The 22,421-nt window shown below is 45.2% G+C and overlaps 1 protein-coding gene and 1 long non-coding RNA gene across 2 annotated transcripts; one reads left to right on the top strand and one right to left on the bottom strand.

The window, feature by feature from the left end:
- Positions 1–2,703: 2,703 nt before the first annotated feature.
- LOC125543729 (uncharacterized) lies at positions 2,704–10,319 on the bottom strand. The gene is made up of 10 exons (XM_048707190.2): positions 9,771–10,319; positions 8,612–8,748; positions 8,431–8,493; positions 7,529–7,618; positions 7,008–7,173; positions 6,435–6,621; positions 5,036–5,871; positions 3,434–4,018; positions 3,236–3,301; positions 2,704–3,142 (listed from the first exon to the last, which is right to left on the bottom strand). Exons 1-10 carry the CDS (start codon positions 10,305–10,307, stop codon positions 3,029–3,031), a joined length of 2,781 nt encoding a protein of 926 aa, XP_048563147.1. The 5' UTR covers positions 10,308–10,319; the 3' UTR covers positions 2,704–3,028.
- LOC125543730 (uncharacterized) lies at positions 10,299–11,367 on the top strand. The gene is made up of 2 exons (XR_015618622.1): positions 10,299–10,514; positions 10,830–11,367. It is a non-coding gene; the product is annotated as an uncharacterized LOC125543730 (long non-coding RNA).
- The last annotated feature ends 11,054 nt before the right edge of the window (positions 11,368–22,421 follow it).

Here is a 22,421-nt window from a genome sequence, read left to right as displayed (position 1 = left end):
TAGTTCAAGTATACAACCCTGGTTCATCATTCTTTATTTGCTGCTTATGTAATTCTTAAACATATGTACCTATGAATTGAATAATGCATTGGTTGTTTGAACCTGGTGGATATGAATAAAGCTATAGCCTAGTTTCAAATTCAAATTAGGTATAATTTTAAATAGCAGCAGTTAAATTAGGGTGAAATTGCGCTCTACGGGTCATCACGGCGCACACGGTCTATAAAGCACAGCGTGTGTGATATACATCATAATCTGACATAGTTCATGGAGAGGAAACGTGTGTAACCATGCACATAGTTTCCCTTTGCAAAGCGTGTGTGATGTCATACAATATCACAAACGGTGCGGGAAACTAAATGTGTGTGATTGTCGATCTATCATACACAGTTTACAATCATGAACTGTTTGTGATGTGCCAGGCATCATAAACGTAGAGCCTGTTTGGTACGTGCCTGGAATGTGCCTGGACTGCGCCTGGTTTTAGATAAAATCACAGAAGTCCAATTGCGATGGCAATGCGAGCACAAACGAGTTGCAAGGATGAAGCGTTTGGGATATTCGAGATATCAAAAACAATTTTATAGGGACAAATGTATGTATCATGGCTCCCTATCCCCGACGGTTTTTGGGTCGTGTGGGAAGGACCCCCCTATCGCACACACTCACTTGGTGACGGTTCAAAATGTCGTTGTGGAAAGGGGTTAAAAACATTTGTATAGCTCCTCGTTGTACCAGTGTTAAGATCATCGAGAGTATATCCAATTGCAACACGATGCTTCCTCAGATTTTTAAGTAATCTTTTTTCATCATGCACTGAAAGGTTAGCATTGATAATAACATGATATATCTTCTTTTCATCAAGATAAGCATATTTCTATGTATCAGGAAGTTTCTTTAATTCAAACACAGGGTCACTCTTAGGTGGTAGAGGATCTCCTAAAGTTTCAATAGGCAAATTATGTTTAAGGATAGGTGTTTTCCTAAATAATATTTCATCTATCTCATTTGTTTCATTCATATGCATATCATTTTCATGGTCTAGCAGATATTATTCTAATGGATCAGTAGGAGGCACAATAATAGAAGCAAGACGAATGATTTCATCTTTACTAGGCAATTCTTTATCATGAGGTTGTCTATTAAACTTGGAAAAATTAAATTCATGAGATACATCACCAAACTTAACACTGACCTTCTCTTTAGTACAATAAATTTCAATATTAATAGTATTCAAGAAAGGTCAACCAAATATAATAGGACAAAAATCATCTTGCGGTGATCCAAGAACTAGAAAATCAGTAGGGTATTTGATCTTATCATACAAGACTTCAACATCTCTAACAATCCCAAACGGTGAGGTGAAACAGTATCTCTATTTTCAAGCTTAATAGTAATATCAATATCTTCTATTTCAATAGGTGCAATATCATGCATAATTTCTTGATATAAAGTAAATGGAATGGCGCTTACGCTAGCACCCATATCACATAAACCGTGGTAGCAATGATCTCATATCTTAATAGAAAAACATGCATGCCAACAACCAGCTTACTCTTATCTAATTTATCATGTTTAGTATTAACTTGTTTAGCGATCTTGATTGCTTCCTCATGTAAATAAATGACATGTCCATCAATATTATCAATCAAGAGATCTTTAACCATTGCAATATTAGGTTCTACTTTAATTTGTTCAGAGAATTTAGGTGCTTTAACATACTCTTATGAATCATAGTTGTAGTTTTAGCATGTTCCTTAATCCTAACAGGAAAATGAGGTTTCTCAATATAGGAGGTGGGTACAACTGGATTAGCACTATAAGCAATAGTTTCAATTTTAGTTATAACAGGTTCCTCACAAATTTCTTCAATAGAAGGATGAAACTTAAAACACTTCTCTTTAGGGAGATCAACATGAGCAGCAAATGTTTCACAGAAAGTAGCTAATATCTCAGAGTCAAGTCCATATCTTGCACTAACATTATGTAAAACATTCGTTTTTATAAAATACTTAACACAATCATACCCAAGATTTATACCTGACTCCTTACCTTTATCAGATCTCGTATCCATGTCCGTGGACTGCTACCCCTATCCGTGAACAGATGCATTGCCTGTTTGGCGTCAACTGCCTAAGAACATTTCTAGCAAATCCGGTATACACCATCCCGCAAAAATTGGTTTACAAGATACCGCAAAACATTTTTTCAGTATGACTTTTGCTCCGGCAGAACAGATCCCGTAAGAATATTTCATGGTCTCGACAAATTGCACAAACCCCCCCAAAAAACGCCCACTAAATTACAATTGGGTCCATCTTCCTCGTTGCATCCCCTCCGCGCTTGGGCAAACGGGCTCGGCGGCCATGGCCAACACGCTATGCAACAGCGTGGCGGCGCCGTGCGGGGACATGGGTGCCGCGGCCACAAGGAGCAGGCAGTAGCGGTGTCGGCGGCAGAAGCTAGCTAGCTAAGCGTAGCTGGGGGCTGCACCTCGCGGCTCAAACAGCGGGGCTGCGGCGGCAGCTAGGGTCCGGTGGTGGCCAGCATCGAGGCACTCCGGTGAGGTTGTGCTCGGGGAAGACCATGGCGAGAGCTGAAACTTCCCTCCCGCCAACCGTTTCTATGTTTTGCAGGTTCGTGTAAAAAAAGAGTTCAAATCCTGTAGATATGGAAAAAAAAGGCCATGGTTTGGAGGATCCCTTAAAAACAAATCTGGAGAATGTACTGAATCTATTTCGGATGGCAAATTAGTCTTCGTCCTGCAAATCAACGGTTATTTTGTCAGATGGCCCGGTTTACAGGATCCGCTAGAGATGCACAAGAAAACTTGATCATAGACTACTGTACATAGGTAGGCTCTGTTTTTCTTAACAAGGTGTACATAGCTAGCTTGTCCTGCGTTAGCCACGACTAATCAGGTACTGGTAAACTAGTTGAGCATTCAACTCGTATCTTGCGCGTATGCCGTTCAAATAGAGTTCCAGCTCCGCGCTTCCGCCCGCTTCCTTCCCACCGGCGCCGCCGGCTACGTGGCGACGGCCGTCCAGTAGCTTGTCATGCAGGCGCTGGCGGGCGTGCCGATGATCCGCGCCCACTCCCACCCGCTGCGACCCTCCGCCGCACGCCGCAGCTCCGCCAACTGCACGCCACAAAAACCAAAGCTCCGGTAAGCATTCATTCACCCCCCTGCTGCACCTGCACACACGACCGTCAGCCTTGCCTTGTTGCTTACCCGGCCGTCGCGCAGCTCGAAGACCACCGCGTCCTCGGAGAACGGCACCGGCCGCACGGCCGCCACCTGTTCGTCCAATTGCGTAGGCGTCATTAGCGACCCCGTTACCAATTACTACTAAGTAGCAAGCGAAGAGGACGAGAATGACACCGCCGCAGTCAGCTGCAGGGTGCCGAGGTGTTGTTTTGCGGGGCTGACCTTTTCGTCGCAGCTCCCCCTGAAGCTGCTCGCGTAGTGCGCGTCCGCGGCGCCCAGCGTGGCGCAGCTCTGCTCGCCGCCGCCGGCAACGTCCGTCGTCGTGCTGGATGGTTCCGACGGGTGCCCGTGGCTCGTCCACCTCCACGTTCGCTCGTCCAGGTGCCGCAGGTAGACGTGTCCGTCGGACCCGATGACGAACAGCTGGGTGCCGTCGAAGCACGGCCCTGGGGCGACCACGAGGGTCACGTCCCGGTGGGGCGTCCCGTGCTCTACCCACTCCCATCCGTCATGCGGGCTGAAATGGTACTCCACGAGGCCCCCCTGCTCGGATATCATGAAGATGGAGCCGGTGAGGGAGAGAGGCGACGGCCTCATCGCTGTCCCAGGGGATCTTGACAGGACGAGGTGAGGTGATTGGTAGTGCCTGTGCCATAGCTCTGTAATTCTGTTATACTGGTACATCCGACCGTTCCGGCCAACCACGAAGATGATATTTCTTCTAAACACCTCCTGATCCACGATGAATGCAACCTTGGTATCGGGAGGGCTGTGGCAGTCCTTCCACTTGAATTTACGCAATGCCACCTGAAAAGGTTTAAAACAACTTCTATTTTTACAAGACTAGTCAAGCAGCTTAAGGACAAAACATTATGTAATTTGGGATTATTATTTTTCCAGGTGAATATGTACTCTTAAACTATTTTGAGAGCAGAGCACATTTGAATGATGGTGTTGTTTGAGGAAAAAAAAAGGATAATCACTAGCCTCCCCCTTTTTAGTGTGAAGGAGGGAAGAACAGAAGGGTGGTTGGTTCTCGATTATCATGACGATTTGTCCTAAATTTGTTAGAAGCTCACGTTTTAAACATGATTGCACCTGTAGTTAATCCGGTCATGATTCTTAACACTTTTGAGATATCGCTGATATGTGTATTAAAACTATTGCATTGGCCATATCTACCAAGTAATTGCGGAAAGATCAATCTACTATAAACTACCTATCCTCTGGAACATTAAAGGATATGAAGAAAGAGTGGTTTGCTGCATTTCTTGTGATGCTGAATTTTGTGTGCACGTGTTCCAGTTCTCTAGCTATACTCCTACCTGTGAATTCTTAACTACTTATGTACTCTATAGGTTAATGCATGCTTCGTATACATGGAATTATCTTGAGTAGAAGATTCGTAATTTCTCATATGGAAAATAGAAAAACTATTGCTCATTGGTCATTGCCATGCAGCGTCTTTTCTTTTTTTGAGGAGATACGCGGGATTTTAGGCAGGGGTTAGCAAAAAAATGGCTTTTGCTCATAAAGGTGCATGCGTTTAATCTTGGATAATGCAATATCTTGTATGAAAATGCACATTTTATCTTTTGTATAATAAGACAGCCCCGGAAGCCCGGTGCACGTAGCTCCCGCTTGCGCGGGGTCCGGGGAAGGGTCCGACCAGTTTGGGTCTTTTGTACGCAGCCTTTCCCTACATTTCTGCAAGAGGCTGTTTCCAGGACTCGAAGACTTGAACCCATGACTTCATGGTCACAAGGCTCCCCTTCCATAATAAGGCAAACATTTAGTGAAATTAAAACATGTTTGGACTTCTACCGTGAATTGTAGCAATCTGCCTCTCTTGTTAACAAAGAAAAGTGCATCATCTGTTGTCACTCTGCGTGATAACCCAGGGATGCCATCCCATGGAGGCCCACTTGCAACCTGTCTTCCCTTCCTCATTGCTGTGCAATTAATCCATAAGAGTTCGTCACCATTTCTTTCTCTAATATGCAAGTTCCCATGAAGATCGACAAGATACAAGCTGCCATTATAGCTTCCTAGTGTACCCTTCATGCCTGTAATGTGTTCATGTCTTAGCCATAGCCAGACACCATTGCTGTTTAGATATTCCAAAGTTAATCCGTTATCTGTTATGAGGAAAAGTGATCTATCTGCATGCATCACCCGCATATGGAAGTTAAGATAAATGCTTCGTGATAGAATGTTGTATGATTCAGTTTCATCACTCTCATGACTATGACCATGCAGGTAGTGTTGCTTCTCTTCTGCTTTACGCCTTCTAGGTGGGGCATTGCTCAGGTTGGTTGGTTCCGTATCTGCAGCTACATTCATCGCTCCAGTAATACAGTTTGTAGGGCCATGCTCTTCAGTGCAATATTCTGCATTCCAACCTTCTGTTTCTGGTGTATCTAGGATAGACCACTCATACTTGTTTGGCACTTTCCTTCTTATGCTATTTTGTTGACTTGGACCAAAATGACCACCTCCCATGCCAGGTAAATGTAGCTCTCCAAGCCTACCATCATCTAGCTGGAATATCAATCTGCCAACTTGAATCTGTAGACCTCGAACACTTGCTGCTACTTTTGCATGGTCAGGAGACATGTGATTTACCCATAGTCCTCTAATCTTATTGCTTGAAGCCCCACCTTGTCCAATGGAGAAGATAAACAATGTCAACTTAGTTTCTTCTTGGAACTTAAAGAATTGCTGTAGTAAGAATTGAATCGATTGGTATTTTGTTCAGAAAAGATTACATGCAATGATATGGTCCTAGGCGAGAAGTTGAGAGTATGTCATGTTTATTGCTGACAAAAGAATAGTATACAACATCGTATCATGACCTGAGTGCGGCATATGGGCTTAAAGAAGAGTTTATTGCTGCTGATTCACTTTACTTGAAGGACATCCTATCTTGAACTAGCATATTCATAACTATGGTTCATTTTTATCTTTCAACTCCAGGAACAATTCAATATAATTACGTAAATTGTTCTGCTATGTGAAGTTCCTTCAAATTCATCTTGTTTTCCAGCATAGTGTAACTTGAATTCTGAGACTTATAGCCAATCATAGCGATACACTTATCCACTTAGCAATTTATTAAAGCTTTATCAAGCAAGTAATGAAAGCTACTAGCTATATACATTGCTTTGATGACCTCAGTCACAAAAGAATAAAGATGTCCAAAGTCTAAGGAAGGAGTTTCCACCTGTATATTTTGGAAACTGATACTCAAATACTTTTCCTGTGGTTGTTGTAAAAAACATTGAAGTCGCATCATTAGATTCATCCTGTTGAACTTCTGTAATTGAACTTAGTCTTTGACCCTTAGGTGCTCCATGTTTATCCCACTTCCACTTTCTTCTATGCAAGCGCCGCTCCACTAAAAGACCATCCTGCCAATCTATAAACACCTTTAACAACTGAATATATCACAAAATAAATGTTATTTTAATGGATCAGAATCGCTAGGGTCATAGACATGACAAAATCATACTACAATAGCTAGCAAACTTTTTTTTGTAGTTCTTTTCTTTTCAAATTATCTATAGTTAGTCGATAAAGCTTGTTGTTAGTTTCTGTTCAACTGTGTGGATGATACTTGTTGCACTGTTATGGTTAACTTGGAACCATCATAGTTATCAGGAACACACCATATATTGTTCCCAAATCATAAAAAGCGAGTTCACCTTTGAAATACATAATATGCAAATGGGTAATGTTGCCTTGTTAGCTTTAATCCAGCAATAAATTGCTTATGATAATACAGATTCTTACATACCTTGGTTATCAGAAAGAGTGATACTGAATTAGAGCCTAAGAGACCATGCAAAGCACACCCAACAGATGAGCTCAGCGAGACATTTTTGGTTGTTTGTTCACTCCATATATGCTTTTTCCATGATGGCTTCGTTTCCTTATCAAATTCATATAGGTCTCCAGTAGAACTGCACTGCATTATCCCATGTTAGCATTGGTGTGCATCAACAGTATATCAAATCTTGAACTAACAGCATAAATGAGTATAGCGTTGTCTTGTACGAGAAAGTTGATATATTTATTGTTTAACTTGTCCTCCTAATTATGTTTAATGGAACGACTGAGATATGGGTAGAAACTATGTTACGGAAAGTTGGAGGAATACGTTTGATATTCCTTGAACCCTTTTGTTTCAGTCATTGACCAGTATAGGAGCAAACTGAGACTTCACCGAACAAATCTTTTCCTTCTAGGGTAGGTTGAAAAGGTACCCCCAACCCCCACCCACCCCCTCATATCCTCAAATGCACATGCTAAACATACCTTACTGTGAACAAGGTCCCTGGTCTTGCATTTTCAGCATCAGATATATATGATACATCTGCTCCTGGGGGACGCCCATGGCAATTCCACCTATGCAGCAGTAGCATTCAACCATTATTTTATTTGAAGCCATGGTAGTAGTGATAAAAGAAGTTGCAAATAGTGTGATTTCTATAAATAGGTTATAGGAAATTCTGCAAATTATTTTTATTCATTCAGTTAACCAAACCTTCTGCGAAAACTTCAAAAACACTGTTGGCATTTTCTAGTCAGGAAAAGAATATCTTAAAATCATCAGCCCTTTATTCTACCATGCCATCGTGTTTTAAGTAATTATGGATCTCTTAAAGTATGTAATATAGCTAATATTTCTTTTGAACACATTTTCCATGAATATAGTATTTCAGGATATACATAACTAATGATGGAACACACATCATTGGCCTCATATACGCATTTAACCTTGTATCAGAATTTTAAAGTTCAAAGCAGAGAAATAAATAGAAGAGGTTGCAACCTGCTCAACAGTAGGCCTTTATACCTGTGACTCACAATATTATAATAGGAACATCTACTCGACCCCCTGAGTTATTTTTACTATTATAATGTGGGTCCAGCACATAAATAACTTATAAATATTCGCCTTTTCTACTGATTTTTGTGTGTAAATACCACTTCCTGGAAAGAGGATCAAAATATCTATACCAAGATCAAATATGATCGCCAGATTTATCTACATATTAAATTACATGTGTATTGATCCACTATATTTTAAGTCAGCAACAACAAATAGTCATATGTGAAAGCTTTTGGTGGGTTTCTTTTCTGTGGTTTACGTTTGAATTTTGAGCAAGATATTACAAACATGCAAGAGGATGAAGTTGAGTTGTGCTGACTCATACCTTAGAGGCTGAAGTTCTGTGACCTCAATTAGGGACCCATTCGTGATAGAAAGGAAAAGTTTCCTGATTGAGAAAGAATAAGTTCTTTCAACCATTGTTTGTTGGTAATTCCAAATTGACCAGATACCCGCATTTTATGCGCAGATGAACCTTACAAGGAAGCATTAGGGCAGATATTCACCTTCCATTATGTGATACGACCCCATTTTTTATGTGTGTAGCTTGACTTTGTGTCTTCTCTTCAAGGTTTGTGAAATGTTGTTCATAGCTGAATGTCATCTCAGTCCAGATAGGCTGGGCATGTTCATTTAGCTGTAGCTGAAAAGATGTAGAGTAGAACTATTAGAGTGAAAGCATAATAGCAACTTCTTTTTTTCTTGAATGGGCAGTATTAGAAGAAAACGCCGAGATGGCAGGGGTCTTACAAGGGGGGAAAACCGAAAACTGAAAAGCTTACAGCGACTAATTTGTTTGCAACTGAATTCATGCAGAAGTCTATTTCACTTGACGATATAGGATTTATGCTTTGCTGGATAGGATAGATAAGTTCATTCTGAATCGTATCACATCTTCATGTTATATATCAGATACTTCAGATATGCAAATAGAATGACCTGAAGTCTTTTTAGAAGGATAAAAAAACAGGACAGTCTAATCATAATTCCATTGGTGGCTTACTAATGGATACATATTACACAAATTCTGAACATTATTTTAACCTTACCTAGCAGGAGTTAATTTCCTTCATTGGTCCAGTTATAACATTGGGTATGCAACTAGTGTTCCTCTGTTACATACATTTCTGTTTGACTTCTCCTGTATATTTTCCTTCACTCTCTATGACTATCTCCGCTGTCTTTTCTCAACATCGTTAAGTTCTGGTTGTACTAAAGTCACTACATACAAGTTTTGTTTCGAATGACACAATCTGTACAAGTAATGGAAGTAAACCGGATTTATTTATGTTGTTAAAACGGAAATTGCTAACTGAGCTCGAGCTCCATGGAGCCTTTTTTTCAAAAAAAAAATCAAAAATCAAATTTTTAGGTATAAAAATTTCTGAAAAAATACAAATATACATATGGATATATAGTACTTGTCTGCAAAGTTTCATGGCGAAATACTTTTTTCTTTCGGGCATAAAGTATCACCTACTATTCCTCAAAAGAAAAAAGTATAAGCTACTGTTCCATTAAAGATCTCAAACAGTTCAAGAAAGATGCAAGGGTGATCTTTGCGAGAGACAGTAAGCTCAGTGATATGAGCTGCTGTAGAAGATTATAACCCTAAGTCTGAATAAGCTAGAAGAACTATTGACTGTTAGTAGATGATATGCTTACCTGGTAGAGGATTCCAGCCTCGGACAGAGCAAGGATGGTTGTGTTGACGATGAAAGTTGCTGTTGCATACCCAGCCGCCGTTGGAAGCTCATGAGGAGCAATCACCCACATGACCCCGTTCCAGAACCTCTCATAGATTGATCCGCTCTGCCCTGTGACCCACACGGACGACTCTGACATCCTTGCCAGGGAGATTCTTTTCCTTATGGGCAGGACTGGATCAGTATCCTTCTCTTGACTCGAGACGGAAGCACGGCCATGTTTGCTTTCTGGTTGCTTGATCGAGCCTACCTTTGTGCAGGTGCCGTTGATACAGGACATGAGATTGAAAGGCATGCTTATTTCCACCCAGGTATTGCTCTGCTCCTGGTACTCCCAAAACTTGTCTGTCTTTTGCTTAAACTCCGCTTCTCCCCTCGGGTTGGGATGTGGGGTGCACCATGAATGGGCAGACAAAGCAGACTCCATAACGAGAAGACATGCTACAAAACACAGAAAACACGAGAGAAATCTGCAAGCTGGACCAGCCATGGCCATCTCGTAGATCTTATCCTTGGTGTCGATGCATGCCAGCGCCAGAGCCTGTCCTCTATAGCTGCGCCTCTGCGATCCTCGGGGAAGACGAAGTCTGGAAGCTAAGGCATCATGAGCCTTTTATCTGAGCATAAGCAAGAGGAGGTATCATGAGCTTCTCCGAGGAGGACCCCTCTGTACTTGTGTGTGCTGCAGTTGGAAGCACATAAGGTATGCGGTCCAGATAAATAAATATTTCAGGGGAGAGGGGGGGAGGTGTATTACTGTTGGCATCTCGGTGTGAGCTATCAACTGCCATTCGATGAAGGCCATAAAGCCATTAGCATAGCGCCTTGGTGGTTTGCTTTCCTTTTCAATAATGTTTTTCCGTCTGTAACTTTCTCACCCATCGTTGTTAATTCCTCGATAAACTATAATATCTGCATAGCAGATGGTTGTTGCACCCTCACACCCCCCACACATTTTTCAGCACTTCTCGGCGTAGTGCTGGCCCTTTATGAATAACCTTTTATGTCTATAATGTAGGGGAGGAAAAAGAAGGGCGAGGGAATCTTGAATGTTTCTATTGGACAAGTTTTGTGGAATCTGATGTTTTCTATTCAATTGGATGGAATAAAGCTAGTAGTACGCCTGTGCTGAAATCGTCCTTGTCTCCTGCTGCCTCTGAAGTCGATGGTTGCTTAGGAGTTCAGATGTCCATTTGCAACTTGCCGACGCTAACCACCACCGGTGACTGCAGGGTCTTGAGAAAGGTGAAAGCAGCTCCACATTGCTGATATCATACTGCAGAATTTTTCTTGGCCCTGCTTGTCATCACTTGCTGAATGGAATATTGGGGCCTGATTGATTGATCACCCTGAGAAGGTCTCGCTAAAATTTTCGTCGCAAAAGAAGAGAAAAAAAGAAGTCGGCTAAACTTCTTATGTCTGTGGGAGGGGGTAAGTGCAACGTGTGTCCTGCGTCACCCTTGACTTGCTGTTTAAATTACTCCTTCTGATCTTTCCACTATTGGTGGCAAGGAAATTCTTAATTCACTCGCAGTAATCAATAGCTAAGTCAAACATCTTGCCGCCTTGTATTTTGCCTAGTAATTTGTGCAGTCACGCAAGTGATCTCCTCTAAACTAATCTGGGGTATAATATTATTATTTTTGAAAGATCCAGCAATCGCTGGCTTCGATTCCGTATCAAGCATGGAGCAGACAAAACAAGGGTTGATCCAAAGGATCAAGGATAAAATAAGAGAAAAATTAAGAAACCTAAAAGCTGAATACTAGGGCGACATTTCACGATGGATCCCCAAAAGTGGGCTCAAGGACGCCAGACGCCAAAGATCCATAGATCTCCTGATCGCGGCCACAACGTTGTGGACAGCAGTGATCATCCCTCTGAACGTGCAGTTGTTCTCTCCTGCCAAATTTCCCAATAATACCATGATGAGCATTGATTTGATACCCTTTCTCTGGTCGGCGTTCGAGAGATCGACGATGGCAGATGAGACGTGTGTGGTTTTCTTTTCCTGCAGCCATGACATGGAGTATAATATTCCCTCCGATCTCTATTAATTATCGCTGCTTTAGTATAACTGTACATGATATAGGTGTTGTCGTGTGACTGCCTCCCGAGTGTTTTCCTCCTCAAGACCTCATCGGTTGGTATTTTGACCAAACTAGCTGAAAACATATATCGTCTTATCCTATGGATAACATCCATTTTAGCTACAATACTTTATGTTATTCGTTCCAATTTTCCCCTGTACTTTGGTGTACCATTGTATGTTATTCATTGGAGAAAGTAATGCCAGGATCTAAACTTTAGCTTCTATGATATGTGCTGCGAATTCTGTGACCTGCCTCTAAATGATCTTTGCTCTCGCAAACAGGGCCAAACATTTGCTTTAATAACCATGAAAATTAACGTGGCGCAGGCAAAATGGATACCTTAACTTGCGTGTCCAAAGGTGCACTATTTCTTTCATGAATCTATCCCCGCAGCTGGTAATGAACTAGCAAGAGATTATTGCTGGACGGTGGTCCGCGACCCTCCTGGCCCCCGCGTCGCTCTCTCCCCGGGGCGGCACGGGCGGTGACCACCGCCCCTCCCGCGGCCTCCCCAACGCCAGCCTCCTCTCCCCCTCGCCGTCGCCGGTGGCCTCCGGCAGGCAAAGCCTACGCGGAGCCGGCGGCGGCGGAGCGCTCTCTAGCTGCTGCTCGCTCGGGAGGAGGGGCGCTCGCGTGCGGGTCGCGGCTGTCCGGCGCTTGGCCTCGTGGCGGCGTCGCTGCTCGCGGCGGAGGCGGTCTCCGGCGTGTGGCGCGGCGTCTGGTCGCGACGGTGGGCGCGCCGTCACGATGCGCGCGGTCACGGTCGTCGGCCTTGTGCGGTCCCGATCCGATCTGGGATCCTGCGGGCGGCGGTTGGTGCGGACAGTGTGGGGCGCCGGGGCGGCGGCCTCGGTCCGAGCTCCTGATGTGGCCAGGGCGTGGACGGCGCGCGCTCGCGCGGCGGCGGCTCGGATCCGGCTGTGCGCGTGGGGCGCGGAGACCAGCCGGGCGCGGTGGTTGCAGGTGCGCGTCGGGCGCGGTGACCGGTTGTGCGTGGCGGGTGTGCTTCTCTGGAGTGCGAGGTGTGTTGCAGAGGGGGATCCTGCTCGTCTGCTCTGCTGCTTCGCCTGTGTAGCTCCGATTGGATCTGGTGCGTGGTGCATCGATCTGGGTGCTGCGCTTCGCGATGCGGTGTGGGTTGCTGCGGTGGTGGTGGCCACGGTGGTGGTGCGGTGGTGGATGGCAGCTTCGGCCAGGGGGTGGTGCGTGTCATGTTGCGGTGGATCGTGGGATCCCGTGGCCTGAATGAGGTCGGCCTCAGCAGGTGGTGGCTGGTGGGCGGCGGTCGGTGGTGGTAGGTGGTCGGCGCATCTTCAGGAGAAATCTTTGCTCCGGTCTTCTTCGGAGCCGGCGACGGCGGCGCCCGCGGGTGCCGTGATCTTTCTTGGAAGCGTCATCGTGGAGGTGTGCTCCTCCTCCCCACGGCTTTGACTCCGGAGGGAAACCTCAGATCCGCTGGGTCGGACGATGAAGGCGTCTTCGCGTCTTTCTCCTCCTTGGGGGCATCGTCTCGGAGCCGGCTACGACTGGGAGACTGGTGGTTTGCGGCATCTTCGCCGTGGATGGCGGCATCTTCGTCGCGTGGTTTGCTGAGGCGGGGCGCTGGTTTCTGTTTGGCAACGATGATGTCGTTGAGAGGAGCTCGGGTCGCGGCGTGGACTTCGGTAGTCGGTTCTTCCCGGCGTGTCCGAGGTGCTCTTCTGTGGGCACGGTCGGCGCAAGTCTTGCATATTTCCCTGGTGAGGCTCGTCATCAAAATCGAAGCTGTCAGTTGCTTGCGCGTGTGGTCATCCGGTGGCATGTGCCGTCGTGGCTTCTATACAGTTGTTTGCAGGTTGGCTTCGAGGTTGGAGCTCTATGGTGAAGTCGGAGTCGCTCGTTCGAGGCAACCGGTGATGACGATGACGTTTGTGACTCCTCGGCAAATGCCTTTCTTCTTTGCAGCTTTGTGTCCCATGTCGGTGGCCAGGTTGGCCGATGGTGCCCATGTCATGTGGGTTGAGTTGTATCGGTTTTAGCCCGGTTTTCCATCAATTAACCTGGCAATTCTCTTCTTCTTAATCAATGAAAATAAAAAATCTTTTGCCTCGTTTCAAAAAAAAATTTATTGCTGGACCAGCTCGCCATAAATCATGTAGATATGATATATGCACATAGCACAGTGGTGGCTAGCTTCTACTTACTCGTTAGATCTGCTTGCTAAGGTTGGTGCTCCTTCTGTGAATTCATCACTGCCATGGCATGATGAATAGCTCCGAAGTTTTCTCGCAAAACAAAAAGGAGAGGCAGGTCATCATCTTTCACGAGTTTATGACGACAATGCAAATATACGAGAGCGCTATGTAAATAAGGATAGAGTGAGTAGCATTAGAATTTGGTTTTAAGTGTTGCTAATGTAGGAGTTTTTTTTTAACTAGTAGTTGGGGCGTCATCCTGTGACGCCGCTTGAGAGGAAGCTATGCGCACGTTTTCATTTAGAAAATATACATAGAGTCCTCGCCTCTGTCTAAAAAACATCTTAGAAAAAAAAACATCACCTTCATCTAAAAAAGAAGTAAAAAAGAAAAAGAATATCTCTGCAGCCTACCAGCGAGTGCCACTTTGCATAACCCTCCATTTAGAAAATACCTGAGGTCCTCGCCTCCATCTAAAAAGAAAAATACATTTAAAAAAATCCACACTTTCATCTAAAAAAATTCCAACAGATTTCTCACCGCGGCCAACCAGCTTGCGCCACGTGGCATAGCTGGTTGGCCGCCCTTCACGCGTAGCTTAGAGCATCTCCACTCGTTCGCCCCCCCCCCCCCCCCAGCGCAAAGGCCGGCGCTCTTTCGGGCGCCCGCCGGCGATTTTTAGGCCCTGGGGGCGGTCTAGGTCCCAGCCACGCCCCCAGGCGCCGCCCCCAAGGCGTCACAAATTCAACCAGGTCCATTTCCCGCCCCCATAAAACGCCACAAGTCCGGTGATCAACGTAGTTCGGCGATCATGTTGCCACAGTTCGGCGCGCAAAAAAAAAGAAAGGACTCGGCGCATCAAATGGCGGTGTCAGCCTCCGGCGTCGCATGAGTCGGCGTGCGCGGGCTGGGCGTCGTCGGCGCGGCTTCTTCTGTGCAGGGAGGCGTCGGCGCGGCTTCTGTGCTACTGGGCGTCGTGGAGGCATCATCGCTCAGGCTTGGCGGCGGCATTGGCGTCGGCATGGGAGTTGGCGGCGCCGTCGACGACATCTGGTTCAGGATGAGGCCGCGCTCCGCCATGTACCACGCCTTGACCTGCTCGTCCATCACCGACATGTCCACCCCGCCCATCAGGAAAGCCAGGTCAATGTTCCTCTTCTTCGCGACAACGTTGGTCCGGAGCAGGTCGAACTTGACGGCGCTGTTCGTCATCAACGCCGACCACCGCGCCTCGGTCTTCTCCTCCCGCTGGGCGGCCCGGGTCTTGGCGTCGTCAAGGCAATGCTCGATGGACTCGTGCACGCGTGCGGTAGCCGATTCGGTGTGTTTCCCCTTCTTGGCCCCTTTGTTGCTGTCCGGGCGCCCGGCATCAGCGCGTCAGGCTTGTACATCTCCTTGGCCTTGGCGAGGGTGCGCCGGACATCCGCCCATTTCTCGATCCGCTTGAAGATGTGGAGGTACTTGAAGTCTTGGTCGCTACTGTCCTGGTGAAACATGGCGAACATCCGCATCAGCTGCGCCGAGAAACAACAGTCGGCGGGCGTGCACAAGCCGAAACGAAAAGGGAGAGCCCGACGTGGCATACCCGATCCTCGATGTTGGCGCCGCTCTCCGGCCAAGCCGTGATCTCCTCGACGATCTCATGCCATTTGTTGCACGCCGTTTGGATGAGCCTGAAGGAAATATGCTCTAGAGGCAATAATAAAGTTATTATTTATTTCCTGATTTCATGATAAATGTTTATTAATCATGCTAGAATTATATTAACCAGAAACATAATACATGTGTGAATACATAGACAAACAGAGTGTCACTAGTTTGCCTCTACTTGACTAGCTCGTTGAATCAATGATGATTATGTTCCTAACCATAGACATGAGTTGTCATTTGATTAACGGGATTACATCATTAGAGAATGATGTGATTGACTTGACCCATCCGTTAGCTTAGCATGATGATCGTTTAGTTTTTGCTATTGCTTTCTTTATGACTTATACATGTTCCTATGACTATGAGATTATGCAACTCCCGAATACCGGAGGAACACTTTGTGTGCTACCAAACGTCACAACGTAACTGGGTGATTATAAAGGTGCTCTACAGGTGTCTCCGATGGTACTTGTTGAGTTGGCATAGATCGAGATTAGGATTTGTCACTTTGATTGTCGGAGAGGTATCTTTGGGCCCTCTCGGTAATGCACGTCGCTATAAGCCTTGCAAGTATTGTAACTAATGAGTTAGTTGCGGGATGATGTATTACGGGAACGAGTAAAGAGACTTGCCAGTAACGAGATTGAACTAGGTATTGAGATACAGACGATCGAATCTCGGGCAAGTAACATACCGATGACAAAGGGAACATCATATATTGTTATGCGGTTTGACCGATAAAGATCTTCGTAGAATATGTAGGAACTAATATGAGCATCCAGGTTCCGCTATTGGTTATTGACCGGAGACGTGTCTCGGTCATGTCTACATAGTTCTCGAAACCATAGGGTCCGAACGTCTTAACGTTCGGTGACGATCAATATTATGAGTTTATGTGATTTGATGTACCGAAGGTAGTTCGGAGTCCCGGATGAGATCGGGGACATGACGAGGAGTCTCGATATGGTCGAGATGTAAAGATCAATATATTGGACGACTATATTCGGATACCGGAAAGGCTCCGAGTGATTCGGGTATTTTTCGGAGTACCGGGGAGTTACGGGAATACGAGGAAGAAGTATCGGGCCTTATGGGCCAAGTGGTGGAAGAGAGGAGGCAGGGCGCGTGGCCCCCCTAGCACAAACCGAATTGGACTAGGGGGCGCCCCCCCCTTTCCTCCCTCTCCTTCCTTCTCCCCTTCCCCCTTCCTTTCCTCCTCCTAGTAGGAGTAGGAAAGGGGAGTCCTACTCCTACTAGGAGGAGGACTCCTTCTCCCGGCACGCCCTACAGGGGTCGGCCGGCCTCCCCCCTTGCTCCTTTATATACGGGGGCAGGGGGCACCCAAAGACACACAAGTTGATCATTGATCCCTTAGCTGTGTGCGGTGCCCCCCTCCACCATAATCCACCTCGATCATATCGTAGCGGTGCTTAGGCGAAGCCCTGCGTCGGTAGCAACATCATCACCGTCATCACACCGTCATGCTGACGGAACTCTCCCGTGAAGCTCTGCTGAATCGGAGTTCATGGGACGTCATCGAGCTGAACGTGTGCTGAACTCGGAGGTGCCGTGAGTTTGATACTTCGGTCGGTCGGATCGTGAAGACGTTCGACTACATCAACCGCGTTTTCTCATAACGCTTCCGCTTACGGTCTACGAGGGTACGTGGAAGATACTCTTCTCTCTCGTTGTTATGCATCACCATGATCTTGCGTGTGCGCAGGAAATTTTTTGAAATTACTACGTTCCCCAACAGTGGCATCCGAGCCAGGTTTATGCGTAGATGTTATATGCACGAGTAGAACACACAAGTGAGTTGTGGGCGATACAAGTCATACTGCTTACCAACATGTCATACTTTGGTTCGGCGATATTGTTGGATGAAGCGGTCCGGACCGACATTACTCGAGACTGGTTCTACCGACGTGCTTTGCACACAGGTGGCTGGTGGGTGTCAGTTTCTCCAACTTTAGTTGAACCGAGTGTGACTACTCCCGGTCCTTGTTGAAGGTTAAAACAACACTAACTTGACGAACTATCGTTGTGGTTTTGATGCGTGGGTAAGAACGGTTCTTGCTCAGCCCCTAGCAGCCACGTAAAACTTGCAACAACAAAGTAGAGGACGTCTAACTTGTTTTTGCAGGGCTTGTTGTGATGTGATATGGTCAAGACGTGATGAGATATAAGTTTTTGTATGAGATGATCATGTTTTTTAAAGTTATCGGCAACTGGCAGAAGCCTTATGGTTGTCTCTTTATTGCATAAGATGCAAGCGCCAAACAATTGCTTTACTTTATCGCTATGCAAGAGCAATAGTTGGCGAGATGACCATGTGACGACACATTGATAGAGATCAAGATGATGGAGATCATGGTGTCATGCCGGTGACGATAGAGATCATGACGGTACCTTGGAGATGGAGATCAAAGGCACAAGATGATGATGGCCATATCATGTCACATATTTTGATTGCATGTGATGTTTATCCTTTATGCATCTTATTTTGCTTAGTTCGGCGGTAGCATTATAAGATGATCTCTCACTAAAAATTTCAAGGTACAAGTGTTCTCCCTGAGTATGCACCGTTGCAAAAGTTCGTCGTGCCGAGACACTACGTGATGATCTGGTGTGATAAGCTCAACGTTATTATATAACGGTTGCAAGCCAGTTTTGCACACGCAGAATACTCGGGCTAAACTTGACGAGCCTAGCATATACAGATATGGCCTCGAAACACTGAGACCGAAAGGTCGAGCGTGAATCATATAGTAGATATGATCAACATAGTGATGTTCACCATTGAAAACTACTCCATTTCACGTGATGATCGGTTATGGTTTAGTTGATTTGGATCACGTGATCACTTAGATGATTAGAGGGATGTCTATCTAAGTGGGAGTTCTTAAGTAATATGATTAATTGAACTTAAATGTATCATGAACTTAGTCCTGATAGTATTTGCATATCTATGTTGTACATCAATAGCTCGCCCATAGCTTCCCCGTTTATTTTCGATATGTTCCTAGAGAAAAATAAATTGAAAGATGTTAGTAGCAATGATGCGGATTGGATCCGTGATCTGAGGATTATCCTCATTGCTGCACAGAAGAATTGTGTCCTTGATGCACCGCTAGGTGATGGACCTATTGCAGGAGCATATGCAGACGTTATGAACGTTTGGCAAAGCTCGGTATGATGATTACTTGATAGTTTAGTGCGCCATGCTTTATGGCTTAGAACCGGGACTTCAAAAATGTTTTGAACGCCACGGAGCATATAAGATGTTCCAAGAGTTGAAATTAGTATTTCAGACTCATGCCCATGTCAAAAGGTATGAGACCTTTGACAAGTATTTTGCCTACAAAATGGAGGAGAATAGCTCAGCTAGTGAGCATGTGCTCAGAATGTCTGAGTGCTACAATCACTTGAATCAAGTGGGAGTTAATCTTCCAGATAAGATACTGATTGACAGAATTCTCTAGTCGCTATCACCAAGTTACTGGAACTTCATGATGAACTATAATATGCAAGGGATAACGGAAACGATTCCCAAGCTCTTCGTGATGCTGAAATCGACGAAGGTAGAAATCAAGAAAAGCATCAAGTGTTGATGGTCGACAAGACCACTAGTTTCAAGAAAAGGGCAAAGGGAAGAAGGGGAACTTCAAAAAGAACGGCAAGCAAGTTGCTGCTCAAGTGAAGAAGCCCAAATCTACACCTAAGCCTGAGACTAAGTGCTTCTACTGCAAAGGGACTGGTCACTAGAAGCAGAACTGCCCCAAGTATTTGGCGGATAAGAAGGATGGCAAAGTGAACAAAGGTATATTTGATATACATGTTATTGATGTGTACTTTACTAGTGTTTATAGCAACCCCTCAGTATTTGATACTAGTTCAGTTGCTAAGATTAGTAACTCGAAACGGGAGTTGCGGAATGAACAAAGACTAGTTAAGGGTGAAGTGACGATGTGTGTGGGAAGTGGTTCCAAGATTGATATGATCATCATCGCACACTCCCTATACTTTCAGGATTAGTGTTGAACCTAAATAAATGTTATTTGGTGTTTGCGTTAAGCATGAATATGATTTGATCATGTTTATTGCAATACGGTTATTCATTTAAAGTCAGAGAATAATTAATGTTCTGTTTACATGAATAAAACCTTCAATGGCCATACACCCAAGGTGAATGGTTTATTGAATCTCAATCGTAGTGATACACATATTCATAATATTGAAGCCAAAAAGATGCAAAGTTAATAATGATAGTGCAACTTATTTGTGACACTGCCATTTAGGTCATATTGGTGTAAAGCGCATGAAGAAAATCCATGTTGATGGGCTTTTGGAATCACTTGATTATGAATTAGTTGATACTTGCGGATCATGCCTCATGGGCAAGATGACTAAGACTCCGTTCTCCGGAACAATGGAGCGAGCAACAGACTTGTTGGAAATAATACATACTGATGTATGCAGTCCGATGAGTGTTGAGGCTCGCGGCAGGTATCGTTATTTTCTGACCTTCATAGATGATTTAAGTAAGATATGGGTATATCTTCTTGATGAAACATAAATCTGAAACATTTGAAAAGTTCAAATAATTTCAGAGTGAAGTGGAAAATCATCGTAACAAGAAAATAAAGTTTCTACGATCTGATCGTGGAGGAGAATATTTGAGTTACGAGTTTGGTCTTCATTTGAAACAATGAAGAATAGTTTCGCAACTCACGCCACCTGGAACACCACAGCGTAATGGTGTGTCCGAACATTGTAACCGTACTTTATTAGATATGGTGCAATCTATGATGTCTCTTACCGATTTACCACTATCGTTTTGGGGTTATGCATTAGAGACAGGTGCATTCACGTTAAATAGGGCACCATCTAAATCCGTGAGACGACGCCATATGAACTGTGGTTTGGCAAGAAACCAAAGTTGTCATTTCTTAAAGTTTGGGGTTGCGATGCTTATGTGAAAAAGTTTCGAACTGATAAGCTCGAACCCAAATCGGAGAAGTGTGTCTTCATAGGATACCCAACAGAAATATTGGGTACACCTTCTATCACAGATCCAAAGGCAAGATATTTGTTGCTAAGAATGGATCCTTTCTAGAGAAGGAGTTTCTCTCGAAAGAAGTGAGTGGGAGGAAAGTAGAACTTGATGAGGTAATTGTACCGAGGGAGTCCTGAATTAGGGGGTATCCGGACAGCCGGATTATATCCTTTGGCCGGACTATTGGACTATGAAGATACAAGATTGAAGACTTTGTCTCGTGTCCGGATGGGACTCTACTTGGTGTGGAAGGCAAGCTAGGCAATACGGATATGTATATCTCCTCCTTTGTAACCGACCTTGTGTAACCCTAGCCCCCTCCAGTGTCTATATAAACCGGAGGGTTTTAGTCCATAGGACAACATACAATGATGCCATAGGCTAGCTTCTAGGGTTTAGCCTCTCCGATCTCGTGGTAGATCAACTCTTGTAATACTCATACCATCAAGAATAAATCAAGCAGGACGTAGGGTTTTACCTCCATCAAGAGGGCCCGAACCTGGGTAAAACATCGTGTTCCCTACCTCCTGTTACCATCCGCCTTAGACGCACAGTTCGGGACCCCCTACCCAAGATCCGCCGGTTTTGACACCGACATTGGTGCTTTCATTGAGAGTTCCTCTATGACGTCGCCATAAGAAAGGATGCCTCGTCTCGTTGTTAAAAGAAACATTACCGCCGGGGGAGCTCTGGCTATCGGCCAAACTCTCCGGCTAGGCAATTTCGTCATGACTGCATGTTCGGCCGCTGCACCGACGATGACTTCTTAGGTCATCAAAAACAGTCTCCACGTCGGCTCGGAAGTCGCCGAGCAGATGGATCCAATGGAGCTCTCTTCCCTAAACGAACTCTTAGATCGCATCGCCGCCGTGGGAGTCGCTACGGACTATGATCGGATTGGGATTAAACCCGATCAAAGGGAGATTAACTCTCCATCGATCACCCATCACGTTGCGGTGGTGGAGGAACAATGTGGCAACTCTTCCTCTATTTTGAGGACTAACTATATCCGGATTCCTGAGCTCTCCGAGCCGGATACCCGCTTACGGGAGAACATCACCCAAGCCCTGAACCTAGAATCAGGCAGCGGGCCAGACTTATCGGGTAACACTCCGGAACCCGAACTTCCAAGGTTGGAAACTCCTCGGCCCCTGGGTCTCAGATCGAGTAGGGGTTCGGACTCAAATCCACCCACCCACCCCAGACATAAACGATCTTTCCCACATCAGGAAAGAGCCCCATGAAACAGTACATCATTATTGGGCCAGATTCCTCCTTGTGATGAACAAGGTTAAGGACTGTCGCGAGGAAGATGGAGTCTCACTTTTCTGCAATAATTGCATAGACAAGGGAATCCTTAACACCTTGAGTCGCTGTGACATATCACGCTTCGCTGACTTGGCGTCCATAGTACGAAAGTACTGTGCAATGCAAAATGCCTGGAAAACCGAAACAAAATTTTGGGATAATCCGGCTCCGAATACACACCCAGTCCGAAGTAAAAGGGTGCACTATCGTAAGACACCTGAGCTAGTTGCAAAGAAAAAAAAACCCTCTACAGGGCATGGAACCGTACTGGAGGGATGGCTTAACGGACCCTGCAAAATTCATAGTACAGCGGATACAATACCAACGCA

Source organism: Triticum urartu, chromosome 3A (assembly GCF_056163025.1).
Source record: "Triticum urartu cultivar PI428250 chromosome 3A, HENAU_Tu73, whole genome shotgun sequence".
Classification (NCBI taxonomy): domain Eukaryota; kingdom Viridiplantae; phylum Streptophyta; class Magnoliopsida; order Poales; family Poaceae; genus Triticum; species Triticum urartu.
This window is presented reverse-complemented; position numbering and strand designations above follow the sequence as displayed.